Source organism: Leptopilina heterotoma, unplaced genomic scaffold, assembly GCF_015476425.1.
Source record: "Leptopilina heterotoma isolate Lh14 unplaced genomic scaffold, ASM1547642v1 Lhet_51, whole genome shotgun sequence".
NCBI lineage: Eukaryota > Metazoa > Arthropoda > Insecta > Hymenoptera > Figitidae > Leptopilina > Leptopilina heterotoma.
The window spans coordinates 3088540-3112548 of record NW_025111110.1 but is presented as its reverse complement, the minus strand read 5'-3'; the positions used below and the strand labels follow the sequence as shown (position 1 = coordinate 3112548).

Here is a 24009-nt window from a genome sequence, read left to right as displayed (position 1 = left end):
ACAAACTTCAGAGATAATTTCAGAAAAAAAAATTAATTAAGCTTTTTTAAAGAAGTTAATTCTACAGAATTGTTCGTTAAAAGTATATGGAAAATTCAAATTTTCAAACATTTTATTTTGAAACATTCTCAAAATTTAATTATTTCTAAAAATCCATACTCTCATGCTTTTAATATTTAATTATTATCTGCAATTTTAACTGAAAATCATTTTTAAATCAATTTTTATTTGCGAATTCTACGAGAATTCAATTATTTAAATACAAAAATACATAATTTATGGAATAATTGAATGTTTGCTAAAATTGAATTATCATAAAGAATTTTATCAAAACAATTTTGAAGTTTATGTAATTCTGTCGACGAATTTTAATAACATTTTAAAAAATAATTAAAACATAAAAAAAAACATAAATGTTATTATGTTATTATGTTATGTTATTTATAACATTTTTTTAAGAAGCTGATTAAAATTCTATTAAAAATAATTGAAACTCTGCAATGAGTTTCATTATTTATGAAAATACATAATTGAATTCCTAAAAAGAATTTTATTCTTTATGAAAATAATTGAATTGCTAAAAAGAATTTTATTATTTATGAAAATAATTCAATTCCTAAAAAGAATTTTATTATTTAAGAAAATAATTCAATTTCTGTAAAAAATTTTTTTATTTATGAAAATAATTGAATTTTGGAGAAGAATTTTACTGTTTTTAAAGATAATCGAAATGTTGAACAGAATTTTTTTTTACTTTTTTAACATAATTGAATCTTTGCAATAATTTGTATTTTCTTCAAAGAAATTAGTTCTACAGAATTGCTACTTAACAGTATGAAAAATTCAAATTTACAAACATTTTAATTTGAAACATTTTCAAAATTCAATTATTTACAAAAATTCATACTGTAACGCATGTAATATTTAATTTATTATCAAAAATTTTAATTGAAATTCAAATAAAGTTTTTAAGAATAATTACATTTTTTGAGGAATATTTTTTATAATTTTTAAATTTGTATTTTTTAAAATTGTGTTAAAAATAATTAAAATTCTGCAATGAGTTTTATTATTTATGAAAATAATTGAATTATTTCTAAAAAATTTGTAAATAATTGAATTCTTTTGGAAAAATTTCTTAAAATATTAGATATTGCAAATCGTTGAATTAAAAAAAATTTTTGATAATAATTGAATTCTGGAGAAAAATTTTAATACTTTTGAAAATAATAATTGAAATTTTTACGAAATTTATTTATTTATTTAAGTAGTAAACGGGACTAAGCCTTTTTTTAAATTCTTGAACATATTAAATTAAATTTTATTATTTATAAAAATAATTCAATTATTCATAAAAAATTTATAAAGTAAATAATTAAATATTTTGCGTAGGTAGAATTTTATTACAATTCTTTTTAAATAATTGAATTTTGGAGAAGAATTTAATTACTTTTAAAGATAATTGAAAGCTTTGACCAGATTTTTTTTTAATTCTTAAACTTCTTCAAAATTCATTTTTTTAAAAATGTTTCTAACCAAAATTCTTCTATAAATCCACTATTTTTAATAATTAATTAAATATATATTAAAAAAATTTACTAATTTAATTTCAGAAGAATTTGAATTATTAAAATAAATTAAAAATCTAAGTTCTTTAAAATTTCTAGTTAAATTAATTGAAAAATTAAATTTTATAAAATTTAAATTGAAACCTCTTGAGATTCATCTATTTATGAAAATTGTAAACGCAATTCTTTTAAAATTCAATTAATTTTGAAAAATTTAAGAAAAATTATTTATTGAATAATTCATTCATTTATAAGTAATAATTTTATGATCGTTCTACAAGAATTAAGTTATTTAAAAAAAATGTTCTTACGAATTGTCAAAAATTAATTTTTTACAGTACTTTTAATAAAAATCCCTGACTTTTTCTGACTTCCCTGACATGTGTCAACCCTGTAGAATGTAAATTTTAATTAGGTTACGTAGAATTAAGAAAAAATCAAAATTTACAAATAAAAGATTAAAAAAATCAAAATTTATACAATTAAAAATTGTAACAGTAAAAAGTAAAATTTTCTCAAAACCAAAATTAGAAAATACGACATGATTCTACTATAAGTTATAGATTTTAATATAAAAATCTTGAAAAAATAAGCTCTGCATTGAATAATTATTGAGTAAAAAATAAAAATAAAAAATTTCAACATAAATGGGGGTAAATGAAAAGAATGGAGAAATTATTATCACATAAAATGTTCACGGTAGAGAGTGCCTATATAATAAGATTCACCTATAAACTTCCAACCGCATCTTCGTTTCTTCGTAAACTTTAACTTTGTTAATCCGGGTGAATATCTAAATGAAAAACCTAGTTATAGATTTTATAGTTACGCCATTTATTGCACTCCACCATGACACTAAGTTTTCAACTTAGTTTCCAGGTCATCTTCAAGACCTGGAAAGTTGGCTAAGTGGCTCTAATAGAATTCAACACTCCATGCACGTTTTGGGGGAAGAATATTTAAACCATCAACTTCTTACTCTCCTATCTCGTGGAAAATTTAAAACAGTAAAATGCAAACCGAAATAAATAATGCAAAAACCTGTTTCAATCGATAAAAAACATTTTTTTTTTCACTATTTTCGTTTATTTTGTGTTTTTCTCTTCTTTTTTCGGTAGAAGAATATTTTTTAAAGTAGTAAATAAATATGAACAAATATAAAAAATTAGTAAATAAACAACTAATTAAAAATATAAGAAATAGAATAAATTTGGTCAATAAAAACTTTAAAAGTGAATTTTACCCCTGCATTCATTTGTTTGATTTGAAAATTAATTTTTGTGGGTTATTGTTATTTTTTTTAATGTCAAAAAAAAAATAAAAAAATAAAAAAATAACTCGTTTTATTTACTTTACAAAATTGACAAAAATTCCATTCCATATTTTTTATTTTCCTGCCTTTTTCCTAAATTTCATCAAAAATATTTACTTTTTTCTTATCCTGCTAATAAATTTAATTCCTGCTACGAATTTTATTATTCATGAAAGAATTTAAAATATATATAAAAAATAATTTAATTCTCGCGAAGAATTTTATAAACATTTTTAAATAACTCATTTCTTTCGAATAATTTTATGCAAATAATATAAATAATTGAATTGATGAAAATTTTTATTATTCATGAAAAGAATTGAATTCTTATTAAAATTTTTACCAACCTTTTTTTAAATAATTGAATACTGTTTGGAAATTTTATGAAAATAGTAGATATTGAAAATCATTGAATTGCGAAAAGTTTTTAAAAAATAATTAAATTTTACAAAGAATCCTATTAAAAAATTTAGCAATAATTAAATGTCTGTGGGGAATTTTATTGAATTTTTTTGAAAATAATTGAATTCCTAAAAAACATTTTATTATTTATGAAAATAATTGAATTTTGAAAAGAATATTATTAAAATACCTCAAAATAATTGAATTTTTGGGAGTATTGTTCTTATTTATCGATGATAATTGAATTCTTTCGAAAAATTACTTGTGTAAATAATTGAATTCTTAGAAAAAATTTTATTAAAATTTAAAAAAAATAATTGAATTATTTCAAAAAAATTTTATTAAAATTGTATTTAAAACAATTAATTTCTTTCGAATAATTTCATTAAATTTTTGAAAATAATTATTCATTCATTCCAAAAAATATTTTTAAAAAACATTTTTTTAAATAATTGATTTTTTCGAGGAATTAAAATTAAGATTTTAAGAATAATTACATTGTTTGAGCAATTCCTGTAAAATTGTATTAAAAATAATTAAAATCCTGCTATGCATTTTATAAATTTATGAAAATAATAATTGAATAGTTGCTAGGAATTTTATTATAATTCTCAAAAATAATTGAATTACAGAGAAGAATTTTATTAATTTTGAAAATAATTGAATTATTGCGAAAAATTTTATTAAAATGTTTAAAAAGAATTGAATTTCTGTGAAAAATTTTATTATTTTTGAAAGTAATTAAATTTTTCATAAGAATTTTATAAACATTGTTTTTAATAATCAATTTTTTCGAAATATAATAAATATTATGAAAATATTATTATAGTTTAAATAATTCAATTCTTGTGAAAATAACTGAATCTTTCAATTATTAATTTAAAATAGTAATAAAAATAATTGAAATTCTTCGATGAGTTTTATTATTTACGAAAATAATTAAATTCATGCTTAGAATTTAATCAAAATTTTTTTTGAAAAATTGAATTTTCACGAAAAATTTTATTATTGGTAAAAGTAATTGAATTATTGTGGAAAATAAATTGCAAAAAATTTTGTTAAATTATTGATTTTTTCAAAATTTTTTTGAAAATTAGCGAATTAAAAGTAGTGGAAATTCTCTAAAAAAAAATATTATTTATATTCTTTGTTCAGAAAGTTGAATATATAATAATTTTTTTACCTTCTCTATTCTTCAGAATAATTAAAACTTTCTCAATGAAGATTACTTTTAATTTAGGTATCAAATAGCAATTTTTGCGAAATTCAATTTTCGCGCGCGGATAATTTGGCTAGTGATTATAATAATAAAAAGTTATAAATAATAAAATAAAACTATACAAAAGACCGAAAAAAAAATTCAGAGATTCATATTTTGTCAGGAAATAGATTTTCTGCTTACACTTTCAGAACAAAAATGAAAAATTTTTTTAAAATTATTTCCCATCATTGCATTGGAAAATGATTAAAAATTATTGATGATTGATTTTTCAAGCTGAATGGAGTTATGACTGGAGTTAAAGGGTGTAAATGAAACAAACAATTACGTGCCTGGACTTTTGAATTAATCGACAGTCAACTCTGTTAAAACATCAGATGAATAACGCGGTCGATCAATTATCTTATCGCCCAGTTAAATTAAAGATTGACCCAAATAGCAATGTACACAATAATTATTTAATTCGCATGTTTTCTATACCGCTAAATATACAATTGCATCAAACGAGACAGAGTATATTCTAATTTTTCGATACTAGAATGTCTCAAATGAAAAATATTGTTTCTAAAATGAAAAAAAGTAAATAAAACATTATTCAGAAAAAAAACATTTTTATAATTCTTTTTTTATTTGTAAAAAAAAAGTATTAATTTGAAGTTATTTTATGATTTTTAATTCGTTTTTATTTTAATTCGTTTTTTTAATAAAACAATTTTTAGAAATCTTTTTTTTTTAAATTTTAAATTTAACAAAGAAAAAGTTATATTGTTTAGATAAATACAGAATATTTTTTGTTTTGTTTATTTTTTCAATATTTTAATTTTTCTAAATTGAAATAAATTTATGGAATTTATTTTATAAGTTATTCAAACATTTGTTTTTGAAATTTCTAATTCTCTTCATAATTTTACTTCCTTTCTTAAAAAATTTTTCTTAGTTAAGTTTAAAATTAAGTACCTAAAAATAAATTAGTTTAAATGCAATTTATACAAAAAGAAAATTTCGTGTAAAATACCTATTTTCTACTGGAAGTGTAACTTAAAAACTTTCCATTTCATTTGTATGATTTGATTGTCTATTTAAGCGCAGAATTTATATATGTATATTTTACTTTATAATTTAACTCTCAATTGACGTAAAGAAACTTTATAAAGGAACTACATTCTCAGGCAACAATTCTCTCATAAGTTTCTGATTCAGAGTTAATCTAAAACGTGCCATAACTGCTAAAGAGAACTTTCCAAAACTAAAGATAAGTTTCAGTAGAAAGTTTTAAAAAATTTAGTTTCTCTCACACAATCCTTTAATGAGTACTTAAACTTCATCTCAGTTCATAGAATCCAATGAAAAGCTCAAAAATTTAAGAAAAAATTCTTCTAAAGTGCCCACAAATACCTCTAAGAAGTCAATTTTCTCGTTTCAATATTGTAGTAGAATAATTGTTAATAATTTGTACTTTTTTATAATTTTGCAATATTTATTTAAGATTTTTGTTGATTTTAGAAATTCTTAGACTTACCCGAAAAAATACGAAAGATTAGATAAAATTCATTCATTATTGCTAGGCCAATTTTATTGGGAATTTTAATTTTACTATACTAATTAAAATTATAGGTTTCATTCTTATCGCAATTTTTGTTTCAATAATAATATTAGAATTCCAAATTCTAAATTAAAATTCTTAATTTTATTTGAATTACGATTTTAATTCTAATTAGAATTAGAATTTTAATGAGAATCACGATTTTAATTCGAAGTACAAGTTTAATTTTCTTTCTAATTCAAATATGAATTCTACTTCTAATTCTAATTCATGATTATAATTATAATTTTAAATTAAATTTTAATTCTAATTAGACTTAGAATTTTAATTAGAAGTATAATTCTAATTCTAATTCCTAATTATAGTATAGTTATAATTTTAAATTTAATTTTAATTCTAAATTAAAATTCTAATTTTCAAATTTTATTTTAAATTTATTACTAAATACTAAATTCCTAATTTAATTAGAATTACGATTTTAATTCTAATCAGAATTTGAATTTTCATGAGAATCACGATTTTAATTCTAAATAGAATTAAAATTTTTATAAGAATCACGACTTTAATTTTAATTAAAATTATAGTTTTTATGAGAATCACGATTTTAATTGTAATTCCAATACGAATTGTACTTCTAATTCTAATTCATAATTTTAATTTTAATTCTAACTAGACTTAGAATTTTAATTAGAAGTATAATTATAATTCTATAATTCTAATTCTAATTCCTAATTATAGTATAGTTATAATTTTAAATCTAATTCCAATTCTAAATTAAAATTCTAATTCTAATTCTAATTCTAATTCTAATTCTAATTCTAATCTAATTTTCAAATTTTATTTTAAATTTATTACTAAATACTAAATTCTTAATCTAATTAGAATTACGATTTTAATTCTAATCAGAATTTGAATTTTCATGAGAATCACGATTTTAATTCTAATTAGAATTAAAATTTTTATAAGAATCACGACTTTAATTCTAATTAAAATTATAGTTTTTATGAGAATCACGATTTTAATTGTAATTCTAATACGAATTGTACTTCTAATTCTATTTCATAATTTTAATTTTAATTCTAATTAGACTTAGAATTTTAATTAGAGGTATTTAATTATAATTATAATTTGAATTCTAATTCTAATTCCTAATTATAATATAGTTATAATTTTAATTCGAATTTTCATTGTATTTTAGAATTAGATTTTTAGTTCTAAATTGAAATTCTAATTCAAATATAATTTTCAAATTTTATTTTCATTTTATTTCTAAGTACTAAATTCTGAATTAAAATTCTAATTCTAATACTAATTTCAATTTTAATTATAACACCAATTTGAATTCCCTTTCTAATTGTGATTCTACTTTCAATTCGAATTTAAATTATAATTCTTTTCACGAATAAAAAATTAAAAAAAAACTTTAAATATTGAGTAAGAAAAACTACCCGCTATTATATGTATTCAGGAAAAGTTAACGTACTCTTTAAGTACACTTGAATAGGATTTCAAGTAAGTGCATTCTTATAAAGAAAAAAGTTAAATAAACATGTGACAAAGATACTTTTCTCGTAATCTAACTTGAAAACTGAAGTAGTTTCTTTAAAAAATAGATCCGAGAAAGGCTTTAGATACCACCACATTCTGAATTTCCCCGAGGAATAAACTTTATCGAACTTGAATTCAAATCAAAACTTTAATAAAAATTTAATTGTATTTACTGTGCAAAAAAGTTTTCTTCAATTTCAATAAGCAAAAAAAAAAAAAACATTTACAATTTATTCCTTTTTTTTGTTTAAGTACATAATATATGAGAAAAAAGTTTCTTTGTTTGAAAGAAATTATTTCATTTACTTTCTTTTTCTGTAGTGAAAGAAACATTTCTTTCGTTTTAAGAAATCGAGATCTAAAGAAATCTTTTACTTGAATCAATGAAATAAATTTTTATTTAAATTTTAAAAAATTAAAAAAAAATATTTTATCCATTTCCTTTTTATTATTTTCAAATTCCCTTTTAAGATTTAAGATAAAATCTCCAATTTTATTTAAAATTATAATTCTTTAACACAATAAATAATTAATTAAATTAAAAAAAACTAATTAATAAAAAAAATTCAATTAAATCTTTTGAAAAAAATTAAATTCGCAGAATTGTTAGTTAAAATTTTAATTTTCAAAGATTTTAATTTGAAACCTTTTCAGAATTCAATTATTTCTAAAAATTTATGCTATAATGACTTTAATATTCAATTATTATCAATAAAATATTAACTGAAATTCATTTTTAAACAAATTTTTATTCGAAAATTCAACTAGAATTCAATTATTTAAATACAAAATATAATAAATTATTGAATCTTCATAAACAATGTTATCAACAAATTTTTAAATAATTCAATTATTTTGACAAATTGTAATAAAATTTTTAAGAATAATTACATTTTTCAAGAAATTCGATTAAAATTGAATTTAAAATAATTAAAATTCTGTGATGAGTTTTATTATTAATAAAAATATAATTATTGAAAATCATTGAATTGAGGACATTTTTTGAACATAATTGAAATTTTTGCCGAGAATTTTATCAAATTTTTTTTAAATAATTGAATTGATTCGAAGAATAAATATTAGGTATATTATTTATGAAAATAATTAAATAATTGCGAAAAAAATTATAAAAAATTTGCAAATCATTGAATTCTTGTCAAGAATTTTATCAAAAAATTTGATAATAATTGAATTTCTTCGAAGAATTTCATTATTTATGGAAATAATTGAATTTGGAGAGAATTTTATTGAAATTTTTCATAATCTTAATTAAATTCTTTTGAAGAATTTCTTTCAAGTTTCTTGAAAATAATGTAGTTTCTTTAATAATTGTAATTTAAAGTTTTCAAAGTAATTGAATATTATATCAACAATCTTTTTCAAGTTTGTAACAATAATTCGTCTTTCTTGATAATTGAAATTAAACATTTAATTCTTGAATTTTATTAAAATTTTTAGAAAATAATTGAATTCTTTTGAAAAATTTCTTTAATTTTTATTTATTAAATACAATCGAATTTGTTAATAATTGTATTAAAAATAATTGAATTCCTGAGAAGAATTTTATTATTTATGAAAAATAATTTAATTCTTGCAATGAATTTTACTATTTATAAAAACAATTGTATTTTTTTTAAGGATTTATTAAAATTTTAGATAATAATTGGATTCTTTCAAAAAATGTTATTAGGAATTTTTTTAAAAATTGAATTCTTTCACGATATGTTATTAAAGTTGTATTAAAAATAATTGAATGTTTGCAAAGAATTTTACTATTTATAAAAGAAATTGAATTGAAGAATTTTGTTATTTCTCTAAATAATTTAATTTTTTTTAAGAATTTTTCAAAATAATTTAATTTTGGAGAAGAATTTTATTATTTATAAAAATAATTGAAATTTTGATGTGAATTTGAAAAAAGTTTTGAACATGATTGAATTTCTGCAAAGAATTTTATTATACTTTTGAAAATAATTGAATTTTTGCAATTATTTGTAATTTCTCAAAAATTCTCCAAATTATATCGTTAAATTTACGAACTTTTCTTGCCTGTGAATTGAAATAAAAAATTATAGAAATTGTAAAAATTATAAAATTTGGAGAAAATTTAAAATTTGTAGAATTTGTAAAAAATTTAAAGTTTGTAAAAAATTTTTAATTTGTAGAAAGTATAAAATTTGTAACAATTGAAAAGTTTATATTTGTAGAAATTGTAAAATTTGTAAAATTGTAAAATTTGGAAAATTGTAAAATTTGGAAAATTGTAAAATTTGTAGAAATTGTAAAATTTGTAAAATTGTAAAATTTGTAGAAATTGTAAAATTTGTAAAAATTGTAAAAAAAAAATATTGAAACAATGAAGAAGCATATATTGAGGTGAAGCACCTGAACGATTATAATAAATGAATGAATGAATGGCGAATGACGTCAAGAATAATAAATGAAACAATTTGCATTAGTTTAGTGAATAATATGACAATTGTTATTGCACTCACCGGTCAACGGATATCGCGCAGAGATTTAAAATGCTTGCTGCGCAACTGAGAACATCGAAACTGACCCAAATATCACACATGAAGGATCCGAGAGGCCAACTTCCCAGAATTTCGTAGATCACTGCCAACGGCATTACTAATAGTGCCACACAGAGATCACTGACAGCTAAGCTCACCAGGAGGTAGTTGCAAGGCCTCCGCAGTTTCCTCACGAGGCACACCGCAATGCAAACCAAAATGTTTCCAATTACAGTTCCTATGACAATAATTCCAAGAAGTAGAGCGAGAATGATGGCCTGCAAAACATTACAACGAAAATTTTATTATTTTTCTTGCTTTATTATAGTTTTCACAAAAAATGTTGTTTTAATGCAAAAAAAAAGTTTTAATAATAAAAAAGAAATTTTTTTTATAAAAATAAATAATATTCTTTATTAAATAAACGGAGTAGATTAATTTATCGTTCAATAGATTTTTTAACATTTAGTAAAATTTTTTTTTTATTCTTGATACCAAATTTGCTTTAATAGATAAATAAATAATTCTACTGGTAAATTTGTCAGTAATTCGTAACTTAGCATTATTTGAATAGTAAAAAATTAATTAATAAAATTATTACTTAATATTATTTAATGAAACTAATTTTCAATTAAAATTATTCAACCAATAACTAATTTTTTATTTAAATTAGTTAACTAATAATTTTACTATTAAAAATATTAAATTCCTTAACTTATAAATCATAAACATCTGAGATTATTTAACTAAAAAAAAAATTTGTTAATAAAATTGTTAATCTAACAAGAAATTTGTTAGAAGATAAAATTATTAAATTATAATTTACTACCAAAATTATTGAACTAAAAAAATTTGTTAATAAAATTATTAGACTATCAAAAAAATTGTTAATAAAAGTATTAAACTATCAAAAAATATGTTAGTAAAATTATTCTACTAATAGAACATTTTTAAACATAATTGTTAAATAAACAAAAAATGTGTTACTTAATAAAATTTTTTAAGTAATAAAAAATTGTTAATAGATAAAATTATTAAACTAATTCAAATTTTTTAGTAAAAATTATTTTACTAATAGAGAATTTTTTAACAAAATTGTTAAAATAACAAAAAATTTGTTAGTAAATAAAATTTTTAAATTAGTAGAAAATTTGTTTATTATTAAACTAAATAACTAATAAATGATTCGTTAGTGAATAAAATTATTTAAATAATAAATTTGTTTTTAGGTAAAATTATAAAACTTATTAAAATTTGTCACCAAAATTATTGAACTAATTGATGATTTTATTTTTAAGTTAGTTAACTTATAGATAATTTTAATTTACTACCAAAATTATTAAACAAATTCTTTAACTAATCACAAAATTGTTAGTAAAATTAATTGATTAATAAAAAGATTGAATGTAAAATTATCTAATTAGGATAAAAAAATTTCATTCAAACTAATTGACGTTAATTAATTAATTTATTTCTTAGTTAAATTAGTTAACTTATAGATAACTTAATAAAATTATTTACCGAATAAAAAATTTGTCAATTAGATTAATTAACTAAAACAAGTAATTTTTTACTTTTCTAATTAAATTTGTTAACTTACAAATAATTTACTAGCAAAATATCGTGTTTACCAAACAAAAAAAATGTGTAATTAAAAGAATCAATTAATAGAAAATTTGTTAGTAACATTATTGAACGAACTAAAAATTTCCAAGTGAAAGTATTTAACTAAAAAATAATTCCTAAGTTGAATTATTATTTAGGGAAAAAATTATTCCTAAGTTAAAATATACAACAAACAGATAATTTTTTAGTAAAAATATCCTAAACTAATTTGGAAAAATTTAAGAAAATAAAATTTTTAACTACGACTGCAAAAATTGTTGTCTCTTTTCTATTTTTTTTCTCTATTTCTTCGTTTGTAAAGAAAATGCAAAAATAAAAATTTTTACTTTTATTTTTTTTTTATTTAAAAAAAAAGTAAAAACTTTTATTCTTTTATTTTTTTATTTCAACCGATTTTAATTCGAAGAAAGAAAAGAATTATTTTTAAATCTTATTTTTAGAGTGAAAAAAAATTTGATTAATTTCCTTTTTTTTTGAAGGATATTAAAACAGCAGAAAAAAGGATGAAAAAAAAACCAATTTCGTTATTATGTACCATACATTGATTCTCATAATCGCGTCGATCTTTGAATCTTATGGAGTTAATAAATTTAGTTTCCAGGAATGGAAAAGTAAATTTTTACAATTCACGAGAAAAATTATCAAAAGGTGTGTAGTTGAACAGGAACCGTGAGGCGGATTGCGTTTCTTTAGCGTGACAAGCCCCTTACGTGACGTGAACTTACAATTACCTTTGGATTACACAAGTGGAGAAATTCTCTTGCAATATCATACTAGTTAAATCTACATGCCAAGTTAAATTTTCTAAAATGCATTATGTGCGTTTTTCGCCCACAGCCACTTGGGGTATGTTGAATTTTTTTCCTTCTTCCAACGTTAAATAATTAAAATTAAAATACTGTGAAATTTATGAATTTTTTTAAATTTAAATCTCTTTATTTTGTTAATTAATTCATAATTAACTGCTAGCACCATGTTCCTTGTATTTTTAGATAACTAAATAATAAAAATTTATTTTTTTTGTTTTTTATTTTTTCTATTCAATTATTTTAAATTTTCTTTTCTCTCTGAATTTGAAAGTTTACTAATTTGAAAGTTAATGACTGACTTTTTGCTTTTTGAATTAGTAAATTTCAGTGATAAATAATAATTTCTTCTAATTTATTTGTGAAATTAAGAGAGTTTATTCTTATAATTTAAATTTGAAGCAAAACTTAAATTAAAATTGTTTATTTATTTATTTACTTTTGCTAAAAGAATAAATAAATTTATGAAAAAGGAATAATTAAATATAATGAAGAAATGAAATTAAATACTAAATTAATACCTAAATTTAAAAATAATTAAATGATTTAAAATTAAATATTTATTTATATATTTTAAAATATTTACTACACAATTATTGCAAAAAATGGAGAAAATATTTCTGTTCTAAAAATATATGCGTTTTCCACTTCAAGGCAAAATAGTAGCAATTATGTATTTTTTTATTTTCAAATTACGAGCTAAGTGTAATGTATGTAAATATTGTACTCGAAAAACCTTCAAAAAAAACTAAATAAACGCGATACTTTTTTTATTTTTAGATTCAAGTACAACACTAGCGTAATAAACGGGCAAAAAAATCACGTCTGACTAAAAATTGCCTTCAGTACTGAATTTACCCAAATTTTGTAAATTTTCTCCCACTGATATATAATTCCTACATTGGAAATAATTAAAATCGAAAAACTTTTCACCGCAAAAAGAAGTTGAAAAATTTACAAAAATCCCGTCTGATTGAAAACAAAAACAACTTTTACTACTGAATATTCAATTTAAAATTTTCTTTTTAAGAATTATATTTTTTTATTTATATTTATTTATAATTTTTTTTTACCTTTTATATTTATATTTATATTTTTTATTTATATTCAAAAATAAAAAGATATTTAAAAAAACGTCTAACATACAAACCTGCAGAATTAGATAATAAAATAGAAGAGAAAAAAAAGAATAAGAATAATAATATGTATTTTTTTAAAAATCTCATAGAAGAAAAATAAATTTTCAAATTGAATATTTATAAGAAAAGAAAATTCCTGTGATCAAATATTTTTTTTCCTGTTAGGTAATTCTTTTTTCTATATAGAAAATTGCTAGACGCAAATTTTTCTTTTCTCTCCTTTTCTTTCTCTCTTTCTCTCTGTCTATCTTTTCTCCTTATCTGAAACCGTAAAATTTCACAATATAATAAAAGAGTATTTTAACAAAAGAATTCCGAGTTATTTACAACGCCCGACATTATTTTCTATATAACTATGAAAGAGAGAGAGAGAGAGAAAGAGAGAATCCTAGCTCATATCTGTTCAGGATCAAGTGAAAATAGAACGTTTTCGTCAGACATGTGCGGGCTCTTTTATAGTGTAGAAAATGACTTTTCGGCACGGCAATTAAAACTTTTAGAAAGTATTTATGTCTTGCTGAAACGAAATCTCTTTTTCCATTATACACTTAGACAGGAAACCGCACACGTGTCTCACTCCGATCACGTTTAAGTGAAAATTATCGGGTTTGGTCAGACATACTTGTTTTATTATGAAAGTAATTGAATTATTTAGAAAAATTTTATTATTTATCAAAGTAATTGAATTTTAACGAAGAATTTTATTAACATTCTTGAGAATTCGCACTCGACATTTAATTTTAAAAAAAAGTAGCAAAAAGTAGCTTTCAAACTAAAAGAAAGTAGTAAAAAAGTAGCTATCGAAAAATTAAACTTGACGACCAAAAAAACTCGTTTTAGACAATTCACAAAACTGATAAAAATCCCACTCTATATTTTATTTTCCTGACTTTTTCCTAATTTTCATAAAAAATATTTACTTCTTTCTTATCCTGCTAATACATTAAATTCCTGCAACGAATTTTATTATTTACGAAAGAATTTAAATATTTATAGAAATAATTTAATTCTTGCTAAGAATTTTATAAACATTTTTAAATAATTGATTTCTTTCGAATAATTTTATGCAAATTCTAATTTAAATAATTGAATTCGTGAGAAATTTTTATTATTCATAAAAATAATTAAATTCTTAAGAAGATTTTAATAAAAAAAATTTTAAATAATTGAATTCTGTTTGGAAATTTTATGAAAATAGTAGATATAAAAAATTATTGAATTGAGGAAAGTTTTTAAAAATAATTAAATTCTGTAAAGAATTCTATTAAAATTTTTGACAATAAAATTGAATATCTGTGTGGTATTTTATTTATTTATTTATTTTTTAAATAATTGAATTCCTAAGAAGCCTTTTATTATTTATGAAAATAATTGAATTCTTGCGAACGATTTATTAGAATTTTTTATAATAATTCAATTTCCAAGAAGAAATTTATTAATTTTAAAAATAATTGAATTCTTCTGATGAATGTTGTTACTTATAAAAATAATTTAATTTTGCAAAGAATTTCATTAAAATGCCTTAAAATAATTGAATTTTCGAGAATAATTTTGTTATTTATCCATATAATTGAATTCTTTCGAAGAATTTTTTATATAAATAAGAATTAAAAAAAACATTTTTCTAAGTAATTGATTTTTTCAAGGAATTAAAATTAAATTTTTAAGAATAATTACATTTCTCGATCAATTCCTGTTATATTGTATTAAAAATAATTGAAATCTAACGATGAATTTTATTATATTTATGAAAATAATTGAATAGTTGGTAAGAATTTTATAAAAATTTTCAAAAATAATTGAATTCCTGAGAAAAATTTTATTCTTTATAAATATAATTGAATTTTTACGAAGATTTTACAACAAATTTTTAAAATAATTGAATTATGTTTCGAAATTTTATGAAAATAGTAATTATTAAAAATCATTGAATTGCTAAAAGTTTTTAAAGATAATTAAATTTTACCAAGAATTCTATTCAAAAATGTGTCAATAATTGAATGTCTGTATGGTATTTTATTAAATTTTTATGAAAATAATTGAATTTCTAAAAAGTATTTTATTATTTATGAAAATAATTGAATTTTATTAAAATGCTTGAAAATAATTGAATTTTCGTGAATAATTTTGTTATTTATCTTTAATAATTGAATTCTTTCGAAGAATTATTTATGTAAATAGAAAGAATTTGATTAAAATCTATAGGAATAATTCAATTATTTCGAAAAAAAACTTAATTAAAATTGTATTTAAAATAATTGATTTCATTCGAACAATTTTATTAAAATATTTGAAAATAATTCCTGTGAAAAATTCTAATAATTTTTTAATAATTGAATTCTTTCAAAAAAATAAAAAAAACTTATTTTAAATAATTGATTTTTTAGGAATTGCATTATTTATGAAAGTAAATAAAATAATAATTATAAATAATTTATTTCTTCGAAAAATAATCAATAATATGGAAATTTTGTTTTAAACAATTAAATTCTTGTGGAAAATTTTATTTGTGAGAATAATTGAATTTTTCTATTAATTAATTAAAAAAATGATTACAAATAATTAAAATTTTTCTATGAGTTTTATTATTTATGAAAATAATTCAATTCTTGCTTAGAATTTTATGAAAATTTTTTTAAATAATTAAATTTCCGTGAAAAATGTTATTATTAGTTAAAGTAATTGAATTATTGTAAAGAATTGTATAAAAATTTGGTTAAATAATTTTTTTTTCTGAAATTTTTTTAAAAATGCTATTCTAAATTAGTTAAATTCTTGTGGGAATTTTATTGTTTATCAAAGTAATTGAATTTTGGATGAATTTTATCATTTTATTTTTAATAATTACCGTAAGTGAGGCTAAATTCGCTCATGTAGGGTAAATTCGCTCAACCGATGTCTATTTTTTAAAATTCGATTAACATACTTTTTAGACAGAAATATTTAAGATTTACAATTGTTTTAGTTAATATAAATGCTAAACTTTAATTTAAAATTTATTTGCAGCAAATTCATTGGTAACTTTCAGTAGAAATTATATTTAAAACACAAGTGAATAATTTTCATATTGAACAAGTAGTATAAAAAAGTAGGGAATAAAGCTTTACTTCAAAATTTTTAAGTTGAATACTTCTGAACATTTCATTTCCTGTATCTCCAACATGATTTTCATAAAGCACAAAAACTAAAGCAATAAACAGATTCTGCAAAAAATCAATTTACAAAAAAAAATTCAAATTTGTTGTGTAAATTCGCTCAGGAAATAAGTCTATACAAAAAAGATGTTTGGGCCTGGATATTTTAAGTATGTTAATTACTTTAATATATAATTCGATTTTTTTAAATAATAGTACTCTTATAACTGAAAATTAAACGATTTAAAACGGTTTAAGCACTAAACTGTCAAACTTAACCTTGTTTTTTATGGTTACACAGGCACACAAAAAAATAAAAAAGTCAAAACCCAGAGGTTACACCCCCTATCCCCATGTTTTTGGGGTCGCTGAAACCGAATATGACCATGAAAAGTTTTTTTCATCGGCCATTTTCCCGCTACCACCCCCTTATACCTGCTCCCGGGGGTTGGAATTTCAGTTTAAAAAAAGTGGAGTAGGGTGTCTATTCATATGTTTTTTGGGTCGCTAAAACCAAAAAAGACTACCAAAAACAAATTCTTCCCTTCCTTAACCCCCTACAACCCCCTTAACACCCGAAAGGTGGGGGGTCAAAATTCGAATTTTCACGAAAAGTCGATTACGGTGTCTAACCCTACGTTTTTTGGGTCGATGAAACCAAAAAAAACTACCAAAATCAAATCCTTTCCATCCCGACCCCCTACAACCCCCTGCAATAATTTTTTTCAAATAAAACGAACCGATTTTTGGGAAATTGAAAATTAAATATTAATTATCAAAAATTATTGCAGGGGGTTGTAGGGGGTCGGGATGGAAAGGATTTGATTTTGGTAGTTTTTTTTGGTTTCATCGACCCAAAAAACGTAGGGTTAGACACCGTAATCGACTTTTCGTGAAAATTCGAATTTTGACCCCCCACCTTTCGGGTGTTAAGGGGGTTGTAGGGGGTTAAGGAAGGGAAGAATTTGTTTTTGGTAGTCTTTTTTGGTTTTAGCGACCCAAAAAACATATGAATAGACACCCTACTCCACTTTTTTTAAACTGAAATTCCAACCCCCGGGAGCAGGTATAAGGGGGTGGTAGCGGGAAAATGGCCGATGAAAAAAATTTTTCATGGTCATATTCGGTTTCAGCGACCCCAAAAACATGGGGATAGGGGGGTGTAACCTCTGGGTTTTGACTTTTTTATTTTTTTGTGTGCCTGTGTTATGAGTACGTTTGATTGAATGATTGAATCTTATTACTTATTGATAAAACAATATTAAATATTTATTCCAATAACTTTGTATATTGTTCTTAATTTTTTTCTTTATTGATTCTAAAGAATATTAAGTTTCATTTTTGCAGATTATAATATATTTTGCCAGAATAATAATGGTGAGCGAATTTACCCATCATTTAAAAGTAAAGTCGCTCACAAAAAAACGGCTCATAAATAATTTTCTGCAACATATTTTAATTTCTTTATGCAGTAATAGGAAAGATAAAGGGTTAAAGATTATATATTTTCAGTGCCAATGTTTATTTTCATCGTTTCCCGAAGTTATTTAAAAAAGAATTGAAAAATTGAGCGAATTTAGCCTCACTTACGGTAAATTGTTTTACGAAATTTTATGAAAATACTAAATATTGAAAGAATTGAATATCGAATTTTTTTTTGCAAATAATTGAACCGTTTTAAAGAAATTGATTATAATTTTAGAGAATAGTTTTTTGATTTCTAGTAGTGGCTGAAATCTAAAAAAAGCACTAAAATATTATCATAAGGTAAAAAAAAGTAGTAAACATTAGGTTTTAGTAGATGAGTGCTAAGCCTGATTCTTGAAAATAATAATTAATAAACAATAATAATTAATTATGTTCTTAATAAGTTTTTTTAAATTTTGAATTTGAAATTATTCAAAAATTGTAGTTGATATTAGAAAGTAAATTTCATGAATTACAGTTTATGAAACTGTTTGTTATGAAAAGTGAAGAGTTTATTGTTCCTTTTCTTTGAACTGGACGTGTGAGGATCATCAATATTCTATTCAAAATGGTTTGCAAAGCAAGGATAATATTATTCAAGTTTATCATCAACTTCCACTCATTTCTAATCCTTTATATAATTTAATGAAATATTATTCAATGTAATTTTCTGAATATATTATCATTTCCTGAACAAAACATAGAAGCGCTCTAATTAACGATTTGCATTTTTTTTCTCTCATTTTTCGAAAAAAGTATTAATTTGAAACTGAAAAAATTTAAAGAAACTAATTTTGTAAATTTGCAGAAAGGATGGAGTATAAAATTGTATAAAAAAAGGCTTGACCAGTGAAGTATAAAAGTGTAAAGTATAAAATATAAAATATAAAAGTGTAAAATCTAAAAGTATAAAATATAAAAGATTAAAGTATAGAGTATAAAAAATTTAAAGCATAAAAATTATAGAGTGTATAAAAAGTAGAAAATATAAAAGCAGAAAATATAAAATTGTATAAAGTATATATAAAAATTTTTTCTATCATTATAATACGAACCTGAGAAGTAGAGTAAAGAGAATGTTCGCCGGGAAATCCGTAGAGGAAATTGTCGTAGTCCTGAGTAGTAGTGATCGTCGTCAGGTTCAAAAACCAGGTGCTGTCGGTTGTTACGTACTTCCCCTCCATACGACCCTAACCGATAATCTGGAGCATTCCAAACGCTCCTGGTCACTCTGACTACGTCATACTTCCGAGCTTTTCGTCGCCAATCTCCACAGTAGATCAACGCACGCATTGAATTTCTTTTTTTTCTAGTCTTCCAAATTTTCTTTCAAACTTTCAATATTTTCAACTTGCTCCAAGCAATAACGCCTCCCCCTCATTCTCGCCATTCTGCAAAATCAAAAACAGAAATTCGCAAATTAATTCTCAATAATATTCCACTCCTCAAACATTGGTGTCTTTTTTTTCTATTTTGCGACTTTTTGAAAAATGTAATAAAAAGAAAATTGAATTATTATTATTATTATTACTATAATTTTTATTATTTCTATTATTAGTCTTATGAAAATAAATAAAAATAAATGTATAAAATTAATGACAAAAATTCAACAATATAATCTCAAAGACAAAAACGCTCCTTTTAAAAATAAAAATTCTATCTTCCAGATAAAATTTCAATTATTAAAATTGAAATTTTAGAGAGTAAAAGAAAAGGGAACAAAAAGGCCGAGATATAAACCATGCTATATTGTACGAAATAGTTTCGTCTAAAATTGCACTCGATACATTGGAAATTGCGGAAGGAAAAAAATTACGATTCTCTTTGAAGTTTTGTCGATCAAATAAATATATAGGATAGATTAAAAAAAAAAGAAATAAAAACCCTAAGATCAAAGGTTATTGAACAGAAGTTGACATGATTATATATCGTCTATAATATCTATATAGTAGTCCTAGAAACCTTGTATAATGCTTTTAGTTGCGCGCAAAGAGTCTGGAATGCGGACATAAAAATTTAATATTATTTCTTTGTTTTAACATCGAAGAAGAGAGCATAAATCATTCTATCGACATTGAATCTCCTTTTTTCTTCTCTGCACATTGGTTAACGCCCTCGTGTCATAAAAACACGCTCACGATATATTCTCCCAGTCCTTTTTTCCTGTAATTTTTTTCTATATTTTTTCTCTTTTTCTTTTTCTTTTTTTTGCAATGTAAAAACGAGAATATTCTGGCATGTTTCACGCATGGATCAAGAACAAATTGTACAAACCATATTACATTACCTGGGCAATGAGCATTTTCCAGCATTATAAATATACTCAAACTTATATTCTACATAATATAATATATAAATTTTGTGAATAAATAATATTAAAGTATTTTTTTATTAAAAAAATTATTATATGACATGTGACAGACTACGATATATTGTAACCTGAACTAAGTTTTATAAATGTGAATACAAAAACAGATTCTGTTAAAACTAAAAATAATACTGATCTAAATTATTATGCAAATTATTCTCTTTTTTATTTATAAAAAATACTAGAAAATTGTTAATTGTTAAAAAATTTTCATTAAAAAGTAGGAAATATACCAATTTCATACATAATTTTTATTTCTTAACAACAATATTGTTTACAAAATAATTTTTTTTCTTTTGGGATGAAAAACATTAGATATTCCCGTTTCTTAATATTTTTCTAGAAAATTATCAATTTTTATAAGAAAATAATTTGCATCAATTCTATTTCTTAATTTCAATTGTTTTAATAAAATTCAAAGTTTTTTAAAAATAAAGGAAAAAAAATGTTTATAAATTATATTTGTCAATTAGAAAATTTAATTGAAAATGAAACTGAAAATTTTTGAATTTTTAGAAAATAAAGGAAATAATTTTATTGAAAAAAATGTTAGTTCTGTTAAATTTATTTACGAATATCTTTAATTGTAAAATTATTCGAAAACAAAAATTTATTTTTTAAATATTTTAAATATTTAATTATTATTATTTTTCCATAGGAATTAAGATTTTCTAAAATTTCAAATTCAAAAATTTTTGAAATTAAATAACTTTAAAAATATTGTTATAAAACATGAAGATATCGAATGCTTCGAGTTGAAGACTCGGAGTGATCGATTCCTTTATGTTTTATAATAATTAAAGAGGATCGAGTGTTAAAATCATTATTTTAAATTATAAGAATATTGTTACTGTAACTTCTTAAAAAGTATTTTCATATTCTATTATTATCTAAAATTTTAACTAAAATTCATTTTCAAATCAATTTTCATTAGAAAATTCTACGAGAATTCAATTATTTAAATACAAAAGTAAATTATTGTATTAAAAATAATTTAAATTCTGCCATGAGTTTTATTATTTATGAAAATAATTGATTTATTGAGAAGAAACTTATAAAAAATCTGTAAATATTTGAATTCCTGTGAAATTTATATTATTTATGAAAATAATTAAATGTTTGTGTACAATTTTATTAAAATTGTTTTTAAATAAATAAATTCTTTTGGGTAATTTTATTAAAATAGTAGATATTGAAAATCATTGAAATGAGGAAAATTGTTGAAAATAATGAAAATTTTGCCAAGAATTTTATTAAAAGTTTTCAAATTAATTGAATTTTGAAAAAGAATTTTTTTATTTATAAAGATAATAATTGTGATTTTGTTCAGATTTTTTTGTAAATTTTGAACATAATTGAATTTTGTGATAAGAATTTTATTACTTTTGGAAATAATTGAATTTTTGCAATCATTTGTAACTTCTTCAAAATTAAATTTTTTTTAGTGTTTTTAACTAAAATTCTTCTATAAATCCATTATTTTTAATAATTAATTAAATATATATATTGACAAATTTAACTAATTTTAGAAGATTTTGAATTATTAAAATTTTTCAACAATCTAAGTTCATTAAAACTTTTAATTAAATTCATTCAACATTAAAATTTTATAAAATTTCAAATTGAAACCGTTTGAAGTTCATTTATTTATGAAACTTGTAAACGCAACTCTTTTAAAATTGAATTAATTTTGAAATATTTAAGTATAATTATTTATTAAATAATTTATTAATTTTATGATAGTTGTTCAAGATTTAAGTTATTTAAAAAGAAATTTTTGTTAGAAATTGAAAAAATTGAAGGTTTTATATTGGAATTCGTGTTAATTTTATAGTTTATGAGTCAAACAAAAAAGACACAAAAATTCAGAATTTTCTTATGAATTCTAAAAATTTAATTTCTTTCAGTACTTTTTATCAAAATTCCTGACTTTTCCCTGAATTCCCTAGGTCAGAATATATAATTATTATAATTACAATAATATTAAAACTATATATTCCAATTCATATTTCATTTTTATAAAAAAAAAAATTTGAATTAAAAATTTTTGCGTTCTATTTTTTTTTAAATTGCTAATTTTGTTTAAAAAAAAAAGTGAGAAGTCAGCCGAGCGCAAATTGTTGATAGTTTTTTAATATACGAAATAATTTTTTCTTATTAAAAAATATTAGAATTAAAAGAGGATAAAAAAACTCGTCGTTCATTTGAACACGTTCGACACTTTAAGATCATGAAGGAATAGAAATTAGTGGAAAAAATCTATAAGTGTTTTCGTAGTAATAATTTAGAGAAAATAATAAATAAAAATTACTTTAGTCAAATGATCAATTTAATTAAGACAAATTTTACAAAAAACGTCAGTTTTTTGTAAAATTTTTCTTAATTAAATTGATCGTTTGACCAAAGTAATTAATAGTTTTTTATTATTTTCTCCAAATCATAAAAATATTTTAGAAAATCGAAATTACTTTCAAATTTTTTTAACCTGCAATTATTTAAATATTACCTTGCTGACAATTTTATATACGAATGCAAAAAAAAAAAAAATTTACATAACTTTTTTTTGTCGCTAAAAATGAAATATTTCAAAACAACGGGAACAAAGCTTTATGAATTTAATAAAAAAGAGTGTAAAAAAAAGTTTTCTTTTTTTGACAACGATTTTAAAATATTACTTTTGTTAAGTTCTATTCATTTGTTTGAAAATAGTTGACAACTGTATGCAGCCGATGTTTGAAACCAAGTTTTTGCACATACATATATATATGCATACGTGAGATATTTGCTCATCCGAAATCTAAAGTTAATTGCCATATTTGCTCTTTCGATCCATGAAAGTGGAACTCCACGTTAGTCCACGACAAATATGTACATTATATATACACACTCTCTTCCCCTTCCGTTTAATCGATAATCTTTCTCGAATATACTTAAAAGCAATATTTACCATGATTCCTTTTTTTCTAAAAAAAAAAATTTGTTTCTCTTTAAATTTCCGCGGGCACTTATTTACAATTTATATACATCAATATTCAACAGATTTCTAAACACAGACAGAGTGCAGTGAATGTAAAATAAAAAATATTTGTCGTACACAAAATTTATTTACCTAAGAGAAAAGTAGATAAAAAAAATAATATTGGATTTCAAAAATATTTTCTTTTAAATAATTCAAAAAAGAAAATATTCTTTATTTGCATTTTGCTGATGCAAATTTTCCAATTACAGTGGGAATATTATTAATATTATAAAAATATCAATATTTAAATTTTATTATTAATAACAACAAATAGTAATCAATAAATTAATAAAAAATATATTATTTTTTATAAAATAAATTTTATAAAATAAATAAAAGTTTCTG

At 20.9% G+C, this 24009-nt stretch overlaps 1 protein-coding gene across 3 annotated transcripts in view; it reads right to left on the bottom strand.

The window, feature by feature from the left end:
* Positions 1-24009, bottom strand: part of LOC122507708 (5-hydroxytryptamine receptor 1-like) — a 310494-nt gene that overhangs the window by 83108 nt on the left and 203377 nt on the right. For all 3 annotated transcript variants that reach the window (XM_043620564.1, XM_043620563.1, XM_043620565.1), the window contains 2 exons: positions 19333-19668; positions 10088-10383 (listed from right to left, as the gene is read on the bottom strand). In XM_043620564.1, the coding sequence (XP_043476499.1) occupies positions 10088-10383; positions 19333-19461 (425 nt within the window). In that variant the 5' untranslated portion in view covers positions 19462-19668. The remainder of the gene's footprint in view (positions 1-10087; positions 10384-19332; positions 19669-24009) is intronic.